Raw genomic sequence first — 21,614 nt, 5'->3', positions numbered from 1 at the left:
TTTTATTGTCTTAAAAAATAAACGAATAGTAAAATAAAAAAATAAAACTTAGTATCTATAATTAACGATTGTAAACGAATTGAAGTTGGTAATGTTAACCAGTGAGGTAGTATCAATACGGCAACAGTGGACGCCATGTACTCTGTACTTCAAACGAAGAGGGAGACACTGTAGCAAAGAGTTTCGTCGCAGAATGTTATTCCAAGCGCGCGGTATAAATAGTGCCGGACGCCTACTCTATACCGTCTGGGCTGCGCGGCGGAAAACTGCAGGATATACACACACGTAGGGCCACGTACTTGTCGCTAATAAATCTGAACACCTATTAATCTGGAACACGGTACACCCGCACCAGCGGTTTATTCCTTGTGGTTGGCGGCCATCTGCGAGAGTCGCCGTTGCCTTGTTTGACGGAGCCGTTCAGGACGCGTTGAATTACTGTGATTGGTGTTGTAACAGTCGACATGCATGTGAATGAAACTCGCCCAATCATGAAACACAGACGATTCTACAGTGTTTTTTTGACGTGACAACGTCTAATAAATCGATGAACGCCGGCTGCACGCACGAAAAAGTATCCCGTTACGCACATTGTCCCGTTACGCTGTGTCCCGTTACGCTCATTTTACGCTTGCGCGCATCTATCTCTCTTCCACTCGATTGGAACAACCATCGATTTGACTTTTTCGAGGCACATTAAACTTGAAACACTCCCATTCGTTTCCTACTTTTCCTATCATCGTCCTATCCTTAACAGAATAACACAGATTGGAAGAAGTTAAATAGCAAACATGTATAAAATTTATAGTTGAAATAATCTCTTCGTTAAAGTAATAAACATATTTGAATTAATGAGTGTAAATAAAAGTAAATTTATTAATTAAATTGTAGATTTCATTTCACTCCTTCTTTGTATCCATACAAAATAGTGATAATGCAATAAAAATGATTCAAGTTTATTCATAAAAGTATGCAATCATTTCATCGATGTTTTTTTATGACTTTGTCACGTTAAACTATCGTCCGTAAACCGACTTTACAGACAACCAATTTTTTTAACTTTTAGCTATTCTCTGTATCCTTTCGCGAAATATGCACGGCCCTTTGCATGATCCTGTATATACGCTATTCTCCATTGAAACAGAACACCGCAAAGTGGTCGCGGCACGAGCTGTCAGTCGCCACGTGGTAGGGGTGGTCAGGTAAGTGGTTGTCGCATAGGTGTCGTTGGCGCGGGTGCAATAGTCGCGTAACTTGTCTCTTGTAACTTGTAACTTGTCTCGGATTCGACAGATCTGAACTGTAGTACCAGTGCTGGTGCTATGGCGTTTCGTACCACTATAGGTCGCGAAAGTTTACGTCCCCAACACTCTCCGGGCGGTGAAGATCAGACAATTCACCAACATTTTACCAACCGCCCCAAAACGTAGAGCCTGGCGAAAAAGAAACCAAATATTTAATAATATGTAAATCCCTAAATTAAAAGCAAAACTGAGCAACTTTAAACTAAAGCTTTACCTTAGGAGGTTTTCGAAAAAAAATTATTCAATATTCAACACACTTTATATAATACTTAAATCTGTTACAAAGAACATAATATTCTGTACATATTTCGAGATCCTTTACAACTCACCTGGATACTTAAACCACAGTAGCGTGTATTCTTAACGTAAAATAAATTTAAAAAAAACGGAAATAAAATAAAATATCTACACGTTAAATATCATCACAAAACTCTTTGGTAAAAACATACTCATAAATATTCCCCGTTATACAAGGGTTTTTTCCACATGTGTTTCATAAAAATACACTCTCAAATAAGCTATTAAAAAATTGCAGTCTAATATAAGTAGTATGGTTTGGTTCCTTCGGGCACAGGGTTCAGGGTGTGGTGTATGGTGGTTTCTGCTGCCTTGGAACCTGTCTCCGATGACGTCACGGCGGCCATCTTGGATGACCTTGACCTTTAACTTTTATCTTGACCTTTTACCAGACAGCCATTTTGGATCCGCCATTTTGGATTTGCCATCTTGAATCCGTTATCTTTAAATCGAGCATTCCACTCACTCATGATGAAATTTTCGTAATGGCCACCATATTGTTTTTTTTCTGTTCCGCTGGAGGCCGCCATCTTGGATACCGTCGACTTGTTTCTGCTGTTTTTTCCTAGAGTGCGCCAGCGTCGCTCTTGGTTTTTTTGGTTCCACTGGAGGTCGCCATCTTGGATACCATCGACTTTGTATCTGCTGTTTGTTCCTAGAGAGCGCCAGCGTCGCTCTGTCTCATCACATAAGGTCGATGTTCCATTACCTACCAGAACTTTTATGCTCCTTATCGACATATTAAATTTAATTTTTTATGCAAAATACATTGGAAGCTGTGTGATTCGAACCATCGCAGCTCTGATCTCTAGGTTGGAAAACATATGCCTTTAACCGCACGGTCATCGATACATTTATCATACTGAGAATTAAATAAGGTATATATAAAAATTAACATCCATATTCGGACTTGTAATTATGGTTTTTAAATATGGTGGCCGTAACGATAATTTCTACGTTCTAGAATCCAATATGGTGGTTGTAACGAAAAGTGTAGCGATTACATCATACTCAACCAAGATAGCAGGCATTACAAAGTTAACAACATTTATAGAATCCAAGATGGCTGTCGCAACGATATGTGAAACGGTGTTTTTTTAAGATTTTTATTTAATTTTTAATTTTTTTTTATAAATATTATTTATTTTTCTTAAAAATCGGATAATAAATAAAGATTTTCAAAATGGCGGATAACGATAATTGCAACGGTGACGTCATAATATAAGATGGTGGTTCTGTCTCGAACAGGTGATGTTATTATTACTTAATTTTTTTTAAAAAATTACATGTCAGAATATGCATGTTATTTTTATATATATACCTTATTTAATTATCAGTCTGGTAAATGTCTCGATGGCCGTGCGGTCAAAGGTGTATGTTTTCCAACCTAGAGGTCAGAGCTACGATGGTTCAAATCACAGCGCTTCCAATGCATTCTGCATAAAATATTAAATTTAATATGTCGATAAGGACCATAATAGCTCTGGTAGGTAATAGAACATCGTCCTTATGTGATGAGCCAGAGCGACGCTGGCGCTCTCTAGTAAAATACCGCAGAAACATAGTCGACGGTATCCAAGATGGCGACCTCCAGCGGAACAGAAAAAAAATCATTATGGTGGCCGTCACGAAAATTTCATCATGAGTGAGTGGGGCGCTCGATTTGAAGATGATGGATCCAAGATGGCGGATCCAAAATGGCTGTCTGGTAAAACTTCAAGGTCAAAGTACAAGGTCATGGCCAATCAAGATGGTCGCCGTGACGTCATCGGAGGTGTAGGTTTCAAGGCAGCAGAAACCGCCACACACCACACCCTGAACCCTGTGCCCGGAGGAACCAAACTATACTACTAATACTATACTAAGCTAGGCGCAACCTAACATACAGTTTAAATCCAAAGTGATTTTTAATATGTAACTAGTAACTATACTTTGTATTTCTGTTTCAAACAAGTTCTAAAGAAGTGCGTGTCTCCATGCAGTCACGCAAACGTCCAAATGGCTCCGACACGTTATGACTTAAGCGTTGCTGGCCTGCCGTACTTGTTCGAAATAAACGTATTTACGTTACGTGCATATAACTTAATCGTTCCTTGTGTTTCCCATGTTAACGGATTAATTCACAGCCAATACGTAACCTAATGGCGTTATTCTTGGCGCCCACGTCTTTAAAAAAAAAGTTCCCAGTCTACTACTAAACTTGTCAAAATAAATACACAGCGCTCAATCCACAAAGGCGTACTCAATATACTCTAAACAGTTTTAAGTCCACTTATACGTAACCATACAAGAAGTTTCCAGGCATTTCACAAATTTAGCTACGTGTGGTGTTCAAAACAAATTCTCTAGCACTGCACTGACGTTTTGCAAAAATTCGATGCTTAGCAATAAAACGCTAAGGGACACTTAATTCTACAGAGCCGTCCTTCAGCTTGGTTGAAGAAGACACGGTGAACTACGTACCTACTATGCCGTACGGCCAAGACGTAATAGCCACCCAAGCTCGGATATGCAGAATTCCTGCCGGCACTTCCGTCCATACGCAGAGCTGCTTGCGTCTCACGTTAAGCGCCGAACACACTTCGGCAGAAGTCGGGTGACGTCATAGTGCTCACGCAGTGCAGCCAGCGGTCGCCCCATGAACATAGTTGCATAAACAAAATGAAATATAGTATACACGAATAAACACATGACCTTTATAAGATTTTAAGGTACAATAAAAATTAAAAATAGATGATATAAATATTCTGGAGGTAAAATATTAAAAACGATTTTACGTAAAAAAAACTAATAACAACGCTAGAAAAACAAAATGTGGCCAAAAAGGCTATAGTGCATTAGCGAACGCAAAGGAATATACACCCCTCTCCACCGAATTTATGAAAAAAATTGGCAAAATACCAGAAAAGGTGGAAGCCATGTCGCCTATGTCGGCCATATGTCAGTGTGTTGGTGCCAGTAGTAACACAAGATTGTTTTTAATACACGTATCCAAATTTTAAATTTTTTCTATTTCTTTTCCAACATTTTCTCCTCCCTCCCCTCCCTTTTTAAAAAAAATTCCCTTATCCGCGATTGAGGAGTACCCAAAATGTCACTTGGAAAGTGATGTTCGTTCACGACATCGAGGATATGTTTACAGAACAACAGGGGCGAGAATATACGTGGTACTGCGGTGGAGACCCGATAACCCCAACTTCGGTAAACCGAAATTCCGCTTAGTCCGAAACCGAAAGTCAAAAAATGAAGGAACTTCCTCCACCAGGCCGCAACCTGTGAACTATCGTTAGAACAACTTAAACCACTGCACAAGGCAGCGTTCAGCTAGCTCTCTTTTCACTGGGGGCATGCACTTCTCGCGTAATAATCTGATCGCTCAGTAGACTGCAATAAGTAGAGACCGGAAAAATTCGCGAATTCATTTCGCGATAGGCTAAAATACAAATAGTTATACTTCAGTGCTGCCTCTGCTATTGGCTCACAACTCACCTGGATGACGCTGGGCCAATGAGAAACACCCAACCAAAACTTTATCGAATCACAGGCTGCTACGCTGGGACGTCTCATACGACAGCAACCAATGAGTGGGTGACATTTGACCGAGTGTACGTAGAACTATGGAGTTCATCCTGCAGATCATTGAACCCGCGAATTTTTCCGGTCCCTAGCAATAAGACATGCCTGCGCCGGCTGTTTCTTCCTTGCGATTGGCGGCCGTCTGCGAGAGAAGCCATTGTTGCCCAGTTTGACCGAGCCGCTCAGGACGCTTTTGCTATCGCACTGGATTACTGTGATTGGTGTGCTGACAGTAGACACGTTCGCCCGAAAGAAACTCGACCAATCTCGAAACACAGACAACTCCACAAGTGTTTCAACTCTCAGCTAGTCTAGAAATCTTACCGCGAAAATTTTTTGTCCGTGAGACCTTTTTAAAATGAACTGTGTAATCACACAGTAACTGCTCACACACATGGTATCTGCTCCCTGATGATTGCGACTGAAATGTTGAACCGAAATGTCGGTGAATTATTCGCCAATGACGCGACTACAACCCAGAAGCCAAGCTACTTCAGACAATGGCCGTGAAAGCCCGCGAACATTATTGTGTAATCACACGTTATTATGTATCTGAAGTTTGTTTTAAGAATTATTTTCGCTTAATCAGAAAATATTCGTCGATCCGAAGAGGGTCTGTGTTGTTGGGACTCATCTGGTGTTGTTGGGACTCCACTGGCACTGCACTTGAGGGCTGGATCCAAGCCAGCTGAGCCGCGCAACACCTCTTGACACACTCTGCCGGTCGTCTTGGGCAGAATCAACCATCTCACAGGCCCGCCCTGGGACGATCGTCACCAAAGAGCCCAGTCAGTTCTGCACATTCCGTCTGAAACATTGGCGAGGCTTCACATTCCTCTGTGGCGCTCGATTCATCGCATCCGCCCACTGGCTCGAGATGAGAGACGTTTTCTTCTTCCTCAGGTCGCTTGGCTAGCACCGCGAGGATAGTATTATTAATTATTAGAGACCAGAAAAATTCGCGTTTTCATTTACTTTTAGGATTGACTCTAAACACCTCTGACTACTCTTGAGAAATCACATCTGTAAGGGCAGGTATTTTTCGCGAATAAATCTGAACGCCTATTAGACTGCAACAATGTATACCCGCAACAGAGGTTTCTTCCTTGTGACTGGCGGCCGTCTGCGAGATAATTCGTCGACGTTTTTGACGTAACCACTCAGGAAGCGTTTGCTTCCGCGCTTAATTACTGTGATTGGTGTTGCAACAGTCGACACGTACCTGAAAGAAACTCACCCAATCACGAAACACAGACGATGCTACAGTGTTTTAACTTTCATCTAGTCTGGGGATCTTTTCGCGAAATATGCATGGCCCTAGTTATCTGTTCATTGGTTGCAGATTCGTGAGACGTCTCAACTTGGTAGTCTCTCGGATTGATACTTCCTTGGTTGAGGGTCTCTCACTGGCTCAGAGTCTTTCCCATAAACTGATAACGAATGGCAAAAACTGCACAGAGGAGAAGTTGTTTGAATTCTAGCCCGATCCGAAATGAATCCGCGAATTCTTCCGGTCTCTTTTAATTATTTATCTTTTAATATTCCCTGATTCTGCACATGATTTTAATTCGTTTCATTATATGACCACATTTGATTACTTATAAAACGGTTCTTCTACTAAACAAGTCCTTATTTAATGTTTTTTTTTTTTTTTTTTAGTAAAATTAAAGGCTGATTTTTATGTCGGTCCTAGCATGTACTGAAAGCATGAAATAATGTGGCATACAGTTTTGGATTAGCCGTTAGTATTCAGCCTTCGTCCTAAGAAACGTTTTTGTAAATATATAATCTATATATAATTAAAAGTCTGGATTTCCTAAGACGATGAAAAACTCAGTTTTTTAATGTTTTTGGATAACCTAAAGTTTGTTGATTTAATTAATTATATACAAAAAGTAAAGAATTTCAAGGTGTAGCCTACATACAAACATACAATAAAATTGACATAAAATCTGCCTTAAATTTAAAATTTATATTGAATAAGGACTTGTTGAGTAGAGAAAACCTTTTATAAACAATTACAAACTGTTATACTATGAATTTGTTTAAAATTATGTTCCAAAACACGGAATATTAGAAGAAGAAGAATTTATGATACTACTTCCTTAAACACAAAATAAATGGGTAAAACAAACAATCATCGTGTCAACATTAAACTGCGAGATCGTTTAAAAATTCTTGTTATTTACAAGCTACGTTGCGTGACTCATTTCGGCTTGCGTCAATAGTTGCGTCGTGGAAACAGTCTATTTTCTACCCGTTGTATATTTATGTTGTAATTTCAAAGTGAATAATATTTTATGGCAGATTTTTGTCCTTGTTAAGATCATGTTTTCTGTCTTAAACGAGTACGAAACTATGACGGACAAACCAAAGGGATAAGATGCTAGAAGAATCGGCGGGGTACGATGATAGAAGAATCGTCTGATATGAATGGCAGAAAAATTATTATGTGCACATTAATATATTGAGGTTTCAATGCATTTTTGATGAATTCAAATTGATATCTTTCTTGATATTCATAAATGGACTCATTTGTACTTGGAGGTATGCGTGTTTCACAGACAGCTCGTTTCCTCGACAGAGCACAGAGCAGGCAAGGTGGTGCTGAGACACGGGGTGGGTAAAGTTCCGCTGTGCTTTCAGAACGAGTGGTTCTCCAGAAAGCCTTAACAATCACATGAGATTGTTCGCAATGCAATGCCAATCGTAGACAAAAAGCAATTTTCGAACATACGCTATTATTATTTTTTTTGTAAGTGGAACATAAAAATTTATATAAGAATACAGATAATAGTAAATTTGTAAAATTACATGAAAACAAATATAATTATCACTGGAAAATTGTGTCTGCATTAATACCGGGTTAGGATTTTTAACCGGGCATTTATGCTTTGTGTTGTCCCAGTACCTCCAATAGTTCAAAGATATTTTTAAACCGTTCCCTGAATAGCTTTCTACTATTAACTGCGCACATTAATAAGTTCAATAATAAAAAAGTATAGTCATCAAATATTCGATTATCTTTTCCATATTTAAAAAAAAATTATGCTTGAATGAAACATCAATTAAAATATGAAACTACGCGGCAACTTTCGTAAGAAATACTCAGTGTTATGTCAAAAATCGTATTTCATATGTGCAAAAATAACCATATCCATGTGTTGTACAAAGTTACAATATCTTCATTGTAGTATTACGACTTATTTGTTGGTAACCGATTTCATAAGGAAACTTCTGTAAAAGTACAGCAAATTTGTTTCTGTGTGTACAAGATTATCTTGAACCCCATAGACAGTCGATGTGAAGTAATTCTGATTTTTTAAATACTTTATAACACATGACACGTCTTATGATCTAAAATAATTAGTAGATGAGGTGCATGTCAAAAAAATCGAGAAAGTAAATAATTCTTATCCAAAATATAAATGAATAAAATTAGCTCAAAACTGAATATTTGAAAGTTCTATAGATTATTTAGCTTGACTAGGATGACCTGTGTGAATACGGTTTAACTGATGTAAGTCTTAAGATTCGTTTCTTTAGGGCTGTTCAAGTGTTAAAAACACTTGCTAGGTACGTAATTGCTTTCTATAGTAAACATATAGGAACTGGGTTGTTAAAAATTTCGAAAAAAATATATCAAATTTAGTATTGTTAGGAGTTTAACTGTATACTTATCTTGTTGTACCGAATAGCTATAAGGTTTTTGTCTCCGAGGCATGAAAAGTGAAGGTTAAAGTTTTAGTCGTAATGAACCAAAATAATGTCAATAACGTTTTGTAATTTCATTTAAACATTAAGTTTTATTAAAAACCAAATATATATACAAAAGTATGACTCGTATAGAAAAGTTGGGCTGATATCACAGAAAAGTACAGCTCAACGAACCAGAATTACAGGTACAGAGGACTAACAGAGAATTGTAATATCGAGTAAAACAAGATTATATGATACAACAAAACCAATTAATGCAGCAAGTCCAAAATTCACCTACGAATAATAAACTAACATTGTAAGAATCCATCAACGATTATATGTTTAATAAAGTATGTGTTTTAATATATATATTTAAATTTTTAATTAGTATGCTTTTCTTATAATAGCACTGAAGGATAAAATATTCTTAAACCAAAAAAATTAGTAATTTTAATAATCGTGCAGCCAAACACTTTACAATGAGGTAGCCATGAACGCATTGCTACATGGAGACTCTCTTTGCCCAGTTGGTCTGCGCCTTGTTTACCAGACACCCTCAAGCATTGAGTGAACTGTAGTGATTGCATTGTGGGAACATTTTTAAAGGATTGTACCTTATGGAAGTAACTTGAGTTTAACGAAGGAGTTTCCAATTCATACCTACCTACCAAACTTCAGGCGTGTTCAAGCACCATTTACGCAATGTTTCTGGCGTTTGCAATACTGCGGTTTGAACTCAGACATCATATAAGATTTCAAAGGTCGGGTTGTCTTAAACAGTAAGCGCCTACGCCTGTTTGTAATCGTAGTCCAACATCCAGATCGCAGTCTCTTCCTTCGATATGAACCTCTCAAAAAAGAATTACGCTGCTATCCCTAAGGTATCTTTGTGTTATAACATTAATAATAGGTCAAAGAATCACATCTTAATGTTTATAAAATATAAAGTTAATTTTATCTCCTTGTCACCCCAACAAAGTATTAATTATTTGAAATAAAAATGTCGGTAAAGAAATTAAAGTACTAAAGTTCTGCAGTTCTAAAAAAAATGTAAGCATTTAAACTGAAATGACTTCAACGCACACAGAGAAACAGGTTTGTTTGAATCAAACAAATATTTGTTTATATATGGCGAAACAAATATTGACTTGGTGGAACAAAATATTTTGTTAGTCTAACCAAACTCGCGGTAAGTAACAAAAATAATTTGTTACACCTAAACAAATGTACATTTGAGTTGACAAAATCATTTTGTTGGGTCAACAGAATATCTCCTACTACAAAATATTTGTTTGAATTAACAAAATATATATATATTTCGCCATATATAAACATTTGCAATTTCTTATCTCCGCCGGGTTTTTATGAAAAGAGGAAGTTAAAAATCATAGAATAAAAGTATTTTCGGGAATTTAAAAAAAAAAAAACATTTTTAAAAAATATCGCCCAACAACATGTTTACTCAAACCTTCCTCTCGATGCGCCTCGTAGTGCGGGAAGCCACCCCGAGCAGTCGTGTGTTGGGGAGTGACGTCAGTGACGTCAGACCGCCAGGTGCCGCTGCAGCTGCAGCTGCGAGTGCTGCTCTCTGTGCCCGCAGGAGCGCAGCCAGCAGCTCGGCGACGACAAGTCCCTGTCCGAGCATCTGAAGCTGCCCGTGCAGCGCATCAACGACTACCAGCTGCTGCTCAAGGTAACAGCTGCGGCGCCCTTGTTCCGCCAGCACGTTGCATCACTGCACCGTGTTCCAGGGTCTCCTTTTTGTCTACCAAGAATAAAATAATCTGTGTGCTGAAAGTTAATAGTAGAGACCCGGAAATTTCGCGGATTCTTCTGGCCTCAGGATAGAATTCAAAGTTATAGGTGTGCTCGACCCATGTTTACTTTCCCACTGGTTGATTTCTTTGCGAGAACATTTATATCCTTGTTATTTGGCACTACCTGATTCGCTTACTTCTCTCCTAGCTGGACATCGTTGGCTCACGGTCTTAGAGGGGCGTGTCCAGATAACTGCGGTCCAATCATGAACACAGTGCGAGAGTGTAGAGGTTGGCATTCTAGCTTGCGACTAAATGAATGCGCGAAATTTCCGGGTCTCTAGTTAATAGTGTTCGCAGGCTTCACGGCCATTGTCTGAAGTAGCTTGGCTTCTGGGTTGTAGCCGTGTCCTTGGCGAATAATTCACCGACGTTTCGGTCGACATTGCAGTCGCCACGTGGTAGGTAACCTCAGTAGGTAACTGCTCCGTGATGATGGCGACTGCAATTTCGACCGAAACGTCGGTGAATTATTCGCCAAAGACACGGCTACAACCCAGAAGCCATGCTATTTCAGTGTTCTGAAAGACCAGACATATATATATAAGGTAGATGTTAAGAAATACTACGTTTTGTAGCCGTTTGTGGTGATGTGACTTCCGGAAAATATTTATAAATTTTTTTGGTTCCATGATCCACAGACCCGAAATGCATTGTCAACTCGGAAGTTTATTTACGTATATCACAATTTTATTTGTCTCTTCCAAATTGATACATAAAGTAATGGTATGGATTGGAAAAAAGTTTATTTTGTTGAAAATAATAAAAATTTCTATAACTTCGTTAATATGACAGATATCGCACCGGTGTGAGTAATACCAACAACTTTTGTCAAGAAAAGTTTCCATACGACCATCCGTAACTGCAAAGGGTGAAAAAAAAGGAATTGGAGGACAACAAGTTTATAATTCCCTTTTTAATCACTCATTTAATTATTTGTAAAACTTATGAACATTATCTATACTTTTGCCTGAAACAATTATTTTATAAAGCAAACTATTAGTATAGGTAATTGAAAAAAAATCAGGGTTTAAATAAAATAATTCATTTCTTCCATAAATGTACACTATAGAAACTGTTCATATTTATTTTTAATATTCTTTGTGTTATCTAAACCTTTGGCTCAAATTAATTTTTAATTTAAGTAACCATTACTGCAATTATTGGTATTAGCAAGGGCTGAAGCACAGAAATGTCATAACTACTTCAGTAGGTATATTATAATTTTAATTACTCACTTGATTGACTGAATGCACTTTAGTGAAGAAAGGATAGTGTTCCCAGTGAAAAGGTTTTTTCTAAATCGCTTCTGCGATATGTCTAGATAGATGGTCTCTTTTTATGTTCTCCTGACAAATTTTATTTGAAGGAGTTATGGCCTTTCCAAACAAACCAATTCATATATATATATATATATATGTGTGTGTGTGTGTGTGGTTTCTTTTTACTAGAAAAAAGTTACTAACTAACATAAACACGTCCAAATACCCTGCTGCCAACAAAGTGACAAAATTGAAATTTCCATTATTTTTTCAATGTCTGAAACAGATAAGAACTATGCTTTGCACTTGCTGACGTATTCTGGGCACAAACGCCGCTACATTCGCCTTGGTTATTACAAAATGCCAGGTTTCAGTAACCCCACGATACATTATATTCTTATCTCGGAGCCAAAATATTCTATGTCCAATTTCGGAGATTTTCTATGTGTGAGATCTTTGCTCTCGACATACGGAATTTGGTAGGAGTTCTTTCGCGAATGAAATGAAAGTCGCATGGAACGGAAATGTGTAATCACGGTGCTGCTATCCGTGGCGGATGGTACGAACCAAAGTTCACAAAGATAAAAAGATACTTTATGATATTAACTGATTAGTGCATTTTAACAAGATGGGCAGCATTCATAGTCGAAAATCAAGTCCAATGTTAGGGTTTATTATTTTTTCAAGTCTCTTTCGTTTTCCTCTGAGCTGTTTCATTATATAGTTACAATTTCGCTCTACAACTCAAGTGATTCGATAGTTGACGTAGATACTCTGGAAACGAATTATAGCGGTGGACCACAAACTGGTGTTTGCTTTGTTTGATAGGAAGATCTGTATTGCAGTTTTGTGCTAACGTTTCCATGCACGGAGGAAAAGTTTCTGCACTTTGACGAAAGATTACTTTGGATAACACTTGGCAAGAAATATTTTGTAATACTTTGACCAACACACGGCTATGGATATTTTTGCATATATGCAATGCAGTTTTCGACATAATATTGAACATTTATTTGAATTTATGTTTCACTTAAGGGGACCGGGAATGCCCTATCTTGACAGTGTTAAAATTAGCATCTTAATGTCCCATTTTCTCAGGATCCTTTTGTCACAGCATGTTGAAATTTTTTTTACGTATTCATGAAGCCTTATTTATGGAATAGACATAAGGAAATTGTATTGTGTTGTGGTATAATTGGGGGGAGGGGGGGGGGGGGAATATTTAGCATTTTAAAATTTTTTTACAAAATTTTATCAAAATTTTTTGCAATAACTTTTTTCTAATTAATTTAGAAAAATAATCTTGTGTTAAAAGTCGCATAATCATACTTGCAATTTGTGTTCCAAGTTTCATTATTCTATCTCGAATAGTTCCTGAGAAAAAGGGGCATTTGCAGAGAGAATTTTTATTTTGAGAAAAATGCATTTAAAGTAAATACTGTATACAATACAATCTCACTTAACATTCTAATACATTCCAGCTCCATATGATGGCTCATCCGGGTCTTCTTGCTGCTCATACAGATCCTCCAACTTCCATTTTGCTGCATTCCTCTTCTGCCTGGCTTTCATTTCAATATTTTTCACCACACGCTTTGCTTCGTCTATTCTGTAGCTGTCTAGTCTATTCATTGCTTCCACACAATTTTTACCAGGAGGGAAACCCAATCTTTCATACACATGACACACCACCAAATTTCCATCATTGAATGATGCAACAGCATCCCACACTCCAAAATGCAAGGTACGGAAACCAACAAATGTAGTTTTGGGAAGTCTGTTCCAGATAACACTGTTTACACTCTCATTTGGATTTTGTGTCCTTCCATGTAAACATTTCTTCAGCAACTCGGGCTCACTTAGGTCTCTAAATATGGGTTTCATTTCTTCAACCACGACACGAGGAAGGTGAAAGTGATCAGCATGTTTATAACATTCTCCTTTACTCTTTGCACGCTGATATTTACACCAACTTTCTGAACCCTTAGGACAGAGTCCATGCTGGGGGTCTTCATCCGATGATAGTAAATGGAAATACTCTGCCCATACACTCTCTCTCATTCCTTGAAGATTATTTGAATTTCTTCTTATTGCCAAACCATAATATTTTTGAATGTCCGCTATGGCTGAATCAGTAACTCGTCCTAGGCCACCAAAAACTTTGCCATCTTCTAGTTTCTTTCCCTGCAATTTGATTTTCAAATTTTTCAACCTAGTACCCTTCCTCTTTTGTACATGCCCTAAGCATTCTAATTTTGATACTGTTTTATCGCCATAAGGGGCAGCCTGAAGAACATCTTTGTGTTCCTTGCAATCACCATCACCTAAATAGTTTGTATATCGTACATTGTACTGTGATATGGGTCGATTGAAAATGTTTACAACACCAAAAACCTCAATGCCACCACTAGTGCCTTTGTAGTTTGCAGTGCATGCTTCTTCATGCTGACCTTTTAGTTTATCCTTGCATGTACAGTGCTTTGATAAAATGTCTAAATCTATAACTTTACCAGTATCAACACTCGTACATGTTACAACACCATGCAGTGAAACATGCCCTCTACGAGCTGGAAAAATACCAACATCGAAAGAGGGAAAAAATATATTTCTAACTATAAAAGTCCCAATATAATAGCATTTTAAAATAAAAAGTTATTGAACATTGAATTTTGTAATTGGTTTCGTACTTTGATGGTTTTTCCTGAAAATCACAACTTTTAAATTATTATTTTTAACTAAATTATTTTAGTATTTACCCTTAGTGTAATATGTCATTTTAAAGCTAACATTCTGAAGAAAAATAATCTGCAAAAACATAAAAAATGTTTTTTTTTAAACAATTTCATAATTCCCAGTCCCATGGAAAAAATAATGGAATATTCAACAATTTGACTTCATTTTACGTTGTCATGCTAATTATGTGCGCAGTTAATATTGGAAAGCTCTTCAGGGAATTGTTCACAAATAACTTTAACCACTGAAGGTACTGGAACAACACAAAGCATAAATACCCGGGTAAGAATTCAAACCCAGTATTACTGCGAACACAATTTTGATGTTATAGAGTAAATGTACAGATTTTCAAAAATCTGCAATTTTACAAAAAAAAATCGGTTGTCTGTAAAGTCGATTTACGGACGATAGTTTAACGTGACAACGTCATAACAAAACATTGATGAATTAATTGCATACTTTTATGAATAAAATTGAATCATTTTTAATGAATTATCACTATTTTGTATGGATACAAAGAAGGAGTGAAATTAAAACTACAATTTAATTTATAAATTTACTTTTATTTGCACTCATTAATTCAAATATGTTTATTACTTTAACGAAGAGATTATTTTAACTATAACGTTTATACATTTTGCTATTTAACTTCTTCCAATCTGTGTTATTCTGTTAATGATAGGACGATGATAGGAAAAGTAGGAAACGAATGGGAGTGTTTGATAGGAAAAGTAGGAAACGAATGGGAGTGTTTCAAGTTTAATGTGGCTCGAAAAAGACAAATCGATGGTTGTTCCAATCGAGTGGAAGAGAGATAGATGCGGCGCAAGCGTACTATGAGCGTAACGGGACACAGCGTAACGGGACACTTTTTCGTGCGTGCAGCCGGCGTTCATCGATTTATTAGACGTTTTCACGTCAAAAAAAAAGTACGTGGCGTAACCACTGAACAAGAGCACGTGACCTCCCAATGCTAGTCGTAGGATAAGCACGCACTTGTACGTCTACATTCAGCACTCGAGACTTCGTTGCGGTTAGCCTGCGCCTCGTCTGGATCATGGTTGACTCCGCTGTGCCTCAGAATCATTCGAAACGAAGTTTAAAATTGGGAAAATTTACAGACTAGTAAAAAATGTGTTTGCTAACAACCTCCATGTGCGTGTGGCTGAGAAGAGGGAACTTACGATTAATTTCTTCCAAACTACTTTTTTTTACCAGACACTGCAGGTAAATAAAATTAAAGATATAACTTTGTTTAGTTCAAATAACTATTTGAACTTAGGCTCTTATGACTCTCGTTAAAATGTTTTTAAAACATTTTTCAAAATTACCAAAGACAACCAACTTTCAAGACATTATTCGACTACGTGTTTAACGAATATTGTCTTGGAGGTTATTTCTGTACAAATATCGTTTTACTTCTTTTTTAATGATATTTTGCTTACTTGTTCAACAGAAGAGGAAAATTATTGTCGAAATATCCTGGCGCTCCGAACGGACAAACGAGAATCACTAGAAGCTCCAAGTTTTGCAATAATAGTTTCTAAATAAATTAAAAAATAACTATATATATAGTTTGTTTCCATCTAAAAATAAATCAATATTTTTTTATTCAATCTAGATAATATATATAAAAAATTATATTTTGGACCAAAATAAATTTCTAGCTGATATTTCGAAAGAAATAACTACCCTTATCTTCCTAAAGGAAGTATAATAAATTTACTGTGCGTGAGGCCGTGTACTTCAGCTAGTCCACGGAGAAACACGAGTCACCACATCTGCTGCTACGCTCGTTTGACTGCGGCACAGGAAGCACTCGACATGACGACGCTTCTGGCGGCGGATGTTTTCAGGCGGGACGTCCGCGGGTGCGAGGCGCGTGGTTGTGGTGGGTGCTGTACTCCCCCCTCCCTTCTCCTGGCGCGTGCTTGTGGTGGGTGCTGTACTCCCCCCTCCCTTCTCCTGGCGCGTGCTTGTGGTGGGTGCTGTACTCCCCCCCCTCCCTTCTCCTGGCGCGTGCTTGTGGTGGGTGCTGTACCACGAGGATGCTCCCCTCCCACGTAGCGTGGTTGTGAGGGGTGATGAACTCCCCCCTCCCTTCTCCTGGCGCGTGCTTGTGGTGGGTGCTGTACCACGAGGCTGCTCCCCTCCCACGTAGCGTGGTTGTGGTGGGTGCTGTACTCCCCCCCTCCCTTCTCCTGGCGCGTGCTTGTGGTGGGTGCTGTACTCCCCCCTCCCTTCTCCTGGCGCGTGCTTGTGGTGGGTGCTGTACTCCCCCCCTCCCTTCTCCTGGCGCGTGGTTGTGGTGGGTGCTGTACCACGAGGCTGCTCCCCTCCCACGTAGCGTGGTTGTGGTGGGTGCTGTACTCCCCCCTCCCTTCTCCTGGCGCGTGCTTGTGGTGGGTGCTGTACCACGAGGCTGCTCCCCTCCCACGTAGCGTGGTTGTGGTGGGTGCTGTACTCCCCCCTCCCTTCTCCTGGTGCGTGGTTGTGGTGGGTGCTGTACCACGAGGCTGCTCCCCTCCCACGTAGCGTGGTTGTGGTGGGTGCTGTACTCCCCCCCTCCCTTCTCCTGGCGCGTGCTTGTGGTGGGTGCTGTACCACGAGGCTGCTCCCCTCCCACGTAGCGTGGTTGTGGTGGGTGCTGTACTCCCCCCCTCCCTTCTCCTGGCGCGTGCTTGTGGTGGGTGCTGTACCACGAGGCTGCTCCCCTCCCACGTAGCGTGGTTGTGGTGGGTGCTGTACTCCCCCCTCCCTTCTCCTGGCGCGTGCTTGTGGTGGGTGCTGTACCACGAGGCTGCTCCCCTCCCACGTAGCGTGGTTGTGGTGGGTGCTGTACTCCCCCCTCCCTTCTCCTGGCGCGTGCTTGTGGTGGGTGCTGTACCACGAGGCTGCTCCCCTCCCACGTAGCGTGGTTGTGGTGGGTGCTGTACTCCCCCCTCCCTTCTCCTGGCGCGTGCTTGTGGTGGGTGCTGTACCACGAGGCTGCTCCCCTCCCACGTAGCGTGGTTGTGGTGGGTGCTGTACTCCCCCCCTCCCTTCTCCTGGCGCGTGCTTGTGGTGGGTGCTGTACCACGAGGCTGCTCCCCTCCCACGTAGCGTGGTTGTGGTGGGTGCTGTACTCCCCCCTCCCTTCTCCTGGCGCGTGCTTGTGGTGGGTACTGTACTCCCCCCCTCCCTTCTCCTGGCGCGTGGTTGTGGTGGGTGCTGTACCACGAGGCTGCTCCCCTCCCACGTAGCGTGGTTGTGGTGGGTGCTGTACTCCCCCCTCCCTTCTCCTGGCGCGTGCTTGTGGTGGGTGCTGTACCACGAGGCTGCTCCCCTCCCACGTAGCGTGGTTGTGGTGGGTGCTGTACTCCCCCCTCCCTTCTCCTGGCGCGTGGTTGTGGTGGGTGCTGTACCACGAGGCTGCTCCCCTCCCACGTAGCGTGGTTGTGGTGGGTGCTGTACTCCCCCCCTCCCTTCTCCTGGCGCGTGCTTGTGGTGGGTGCTGTACCACGAGGCTGCTCCCCTCCCACGTAGCGTGGTTGTGGTGGGTGCTGTACTCCCCCCCTCCCTTCTCCTGGCGCGTGCTTGTGGTGGGTGCTGTACCACGAGGCTGCTCCCCTCCCACGTAGCGTGGTTGTGGTGGGTGCTGTACTCCCCCCTCCCTTCTCCTGGCGCGTGCTTGTGGTGGGTGCTGTACTCCCCCCCTCCCTTCTCCTGGCGCGTGCTTGTGGTGGGTGCTGTACCACGAGGCTGCTCCCCTCCCACGTAGCGTGGTTGTGGTGGGTGATGAACTCCCCCCTCCCTTCTCTAGGTGCGTGCTTGTGGTGGGTGCTGTACTACGAGGCTCCCCGCAGCCAGGGGCGCGTGCTTGTGGTCGGTGCTGTACCCCGCCGCTCGCCCCCCTGCCCTGGTGGGTGCTGTACCGCAGCCAGGGGCGACTGGGCGAGCTGGCGGCAGGCCCAGAAGGACCGTCGAGCTCCCGCCGCCAGAGACGTGGGGTATACCGCGGCTATCGCGATAGGGTTCGGCGTCTGGCCTGGCGAGGAAACAAGAACAACAACCTCCCCCTCCCCCGCTCTCAAGCTCCGGTGTGCAAGGCTACACACAAAAAAAAAAACACGTCGATTGAAAACTGATCCACACATCCGAGCGGTTTTCTGTTTACGAAAAAGCATATAAGAATACGCTGGGGTCGAACAAGCAATTATGATTACAAATTTATTTACATATTTTTAAGAAGTTCTTTCAACATCTCAGATCCCGACACGGCATTTGGTGAAAGTATTTTCGTAAATGGAACGAAGTTCGAGTGGAACTGAAACGTGTGCCATCTGTGACGGATGGCATCAAGCAAATTGCAGTATTAACTGTTTAGTGAAATGCAACATAAAGGGCAGAATTTTAATAAAATACCTTGAAGAAAATTAGGTTCAAAGCCGAGGTTAATTTTTTTTTCAAGTCTTTAACTCTTTTATCGGAGCCGTTTCATTATATAGTTTTAAATTATAATTGGGTAATCAAATTATTCAATAGTCGACGTAGCTGCTCCGTCCACGAATTCTAGCGGCGCACAGCGTGATATTTTTATAATCTGGCTGGCCCAAAGTAATTTTTCATACCTGCCTATTCAGACAAACAAGTTGCTTTTTTTTAAGTACACAAACCATACTTCCACGTTGTATTATTTGTTTTCTAAGAAGTCGCGTCGAACAAGAGAAAAAAAGGTCAAAACAGCCGACTATCTGAGTTTCGCAGATCGGGTTTACCGAGTGACTCCGTCATACGTCTGAGTTTGCTCGATGACTATGGTCTTAAAATACTACGGTGTGAAAATAAAATCAGAAACAACAAACAGGTTAGACTGAGCAATCCCAGAGTTGGCACTTAGAGTGATTAAAGTCCCGAAAGAAAAATTTCTGGTATTCCGATCATTTCAAATCGTGATTTAATGTTTACACAGAAGACATAAAAAAAGGAGGACTGGAGGTTTGACGTTCGCCGGCCGAAGTTGAGCTGTTAACGAGGCACAGGGCGCCTTAGTCGTCCTGATTGCTGGAGGTAGGACTCGAGGGTGGCGTAGTTAAGTCCGCATCCGGCCCTTGGACCCTGTCTGAGAACAAGCCCAATTCAAACATGATCAGAACTGGTCCACAGACAGGTAGCAAAATAGACAGAAAATGCCCACTAAAAACGATGATGGTTGGGGAATAAAGTTTGTCAGAAACTCACCATACAGGAAGATGGCTTCCAGCGTCAGCCAGGGTGCGAGTTCGCGAACGTTTCCATGATTTAAAAAGATAGATAATATTATGAAGCATAATTAACGAAGCTTGGCTACTTCTACGAAGTATGCGGACTGACTAATTACTAATAACTTAAAGTTGTAGGGACCACATCCCTTGCCTAGCTGATAACATATTTAAACAACGACCGGAGTGAAGTCTTGATGTGCGGCTCGCCGACGATGCGGTGTGGTCCGTCTGCTGTCGCGACGAGTAGTAACTTTAGGCGGCAGCGACTCGTAATTGAAAGACGAAGACAATAAAAAAGGGGGGGGGGGGGGGAGACTTTGGTTTCCGGACCGAAAGTTTCCTAAGATTTCCTAAGGGGTGGTCGAGGAATACTGACTTCGATATCTCGAAGTTGGTGGTACTGGACGATGTCAGAACGACCTACTGAGGGGTGTCCGAAACAAGGAAAGATCGACTCACACGAGGCGACTGCTCAAGCATTGGGCTTATGTAGGGTACTAGTGCAGCGCTCTGGTGGCTTGGAAATGAACAACGGGGCACTGTTTGTTGCGTGAGGCGCCAGGGGGCAGGCATTTAGCGGGCGTTCAAACACCCAGGGGAAATAACTCGCAACTCTGCCACGAGAGAGCAGATGGGATACATTCGTAGACCGATTGGTGTCCTTGAGATAGGCCCGGGGTTGACGGACGGCCATTGAACTGGTACTGGCTCCCTGGAAAGGCTGTAGGGGGGGGATGGGAAATGTGCTGCTGCCAGTGGGAAACAATCTCAGCTGGGGCCCGAATCGTGCCGGGGAGGTGTTTAAGACCACCCACGGGTGTGCCTGGAATCGCTCGCGTAAGGCTGGCTCTCAGAACCTAGCTGCTCTAATAGCTTGCAGGACATAGCACTTCTTGTCACGGCTCGGAAGAGAATAACAGGCGAGGGACGTGCACGAAGACGGGGAAAAGACGATCGCAATTTCTGGTTTTTTAGATGGTTGGCCAAATTAGATTTAATGCTGGGAAAAGATTTGGGATACTGGCCTGACAAAGATTAAACGGGAATGTACAAGAGGCGGAAAACGTTTAAGTTCTAGCAGCAAAAAATTACTGGCGACATTATTTTACAAAAATATATATTTAGAATTGTGCCAAAAACACTAATTGGTAGCACACTGTTTATATCTGTAAAACATCACAAGGACGACAATGTTAAAAACAATTCTGCCTTTAGTTTTAGATATCAAAGTTTCAAGATGTTCCTAAATTTAAAATAATTAATGAAAAGCTATGCTCCGGAAAAGCCGAAATATCTAAATAAAATCGGGGACTTAACCATCTATAAATTAAATGCAACACATGGCACTAAAAAATAAGGTGCGACAGGTGGTAAATATATCAACAAGTTAGACTATCACATGAAATGGTAATGCACAGAAATATAATAAAAACTGCTGTAAATAGTGTTTCAACAATCAGTAGTCAGTTGTTTATTTACAAGCTCCAAGAGCAGCGTAGCACACAACAATGCGGCTTTCACTCATGTCGGTTGTTGATGGAGTTACGGGGCAACTATCTTTTCAGAACATTTCGCTGAAAGTTTGTGAGTTGAGTTCCGTGTGTTCATAAGGAGATGTTCACGAGTTTTAAGAGTTTCGCCGATAGTCACGGTCGAGCTCCGCCCGATGTCTCGTGGTGTGAG

General features: G+C 41.1%; 1 protein-coding gene across 8 annotated transcripts in view; it reads left to right on the top strand.

Moving 5' to 3' along the window:
• The window catches only part of LOC134539976 (obscurin), a 570,520-nt gene that overhangs the window by 277,538 nt on the left and 271,368 nt on the right, over positions 1–21,614 (top strand). For all 8 annotated transcript variants that reach the window (XM_063382379.1, XM_063382380.1, XM_063382377.1 and 5 more), the window contains one exon: positions 10,477–10,569. In XM_063382379.1, coding sequence (XP_063238449.1) covers positions 10,477–10,569 — 93 coding nt within the window. The remainder of the gene's footprint in view (positions 1–10,476; positions 10,570–21,614) is intronic.

Source organism: Bacillus rossius, chromosome 16, assembly GCF_032445375.1.
Source record: "Bacillus rossius redtenbacheri isolate Brsri chromosome 16, Brsri_v3, whole genome shotgun sequence".
Taxonomy (NCBI): domain Eukaryota; kingdom Metazoa; phylum Arthropoda; class Insecta; order Phasmatodea; family Bacillidae; genus Bacillus; species Bacillus rossius.
This window is presented reverse-complemented; position numbering and strand designations above follow the sequence as displayed.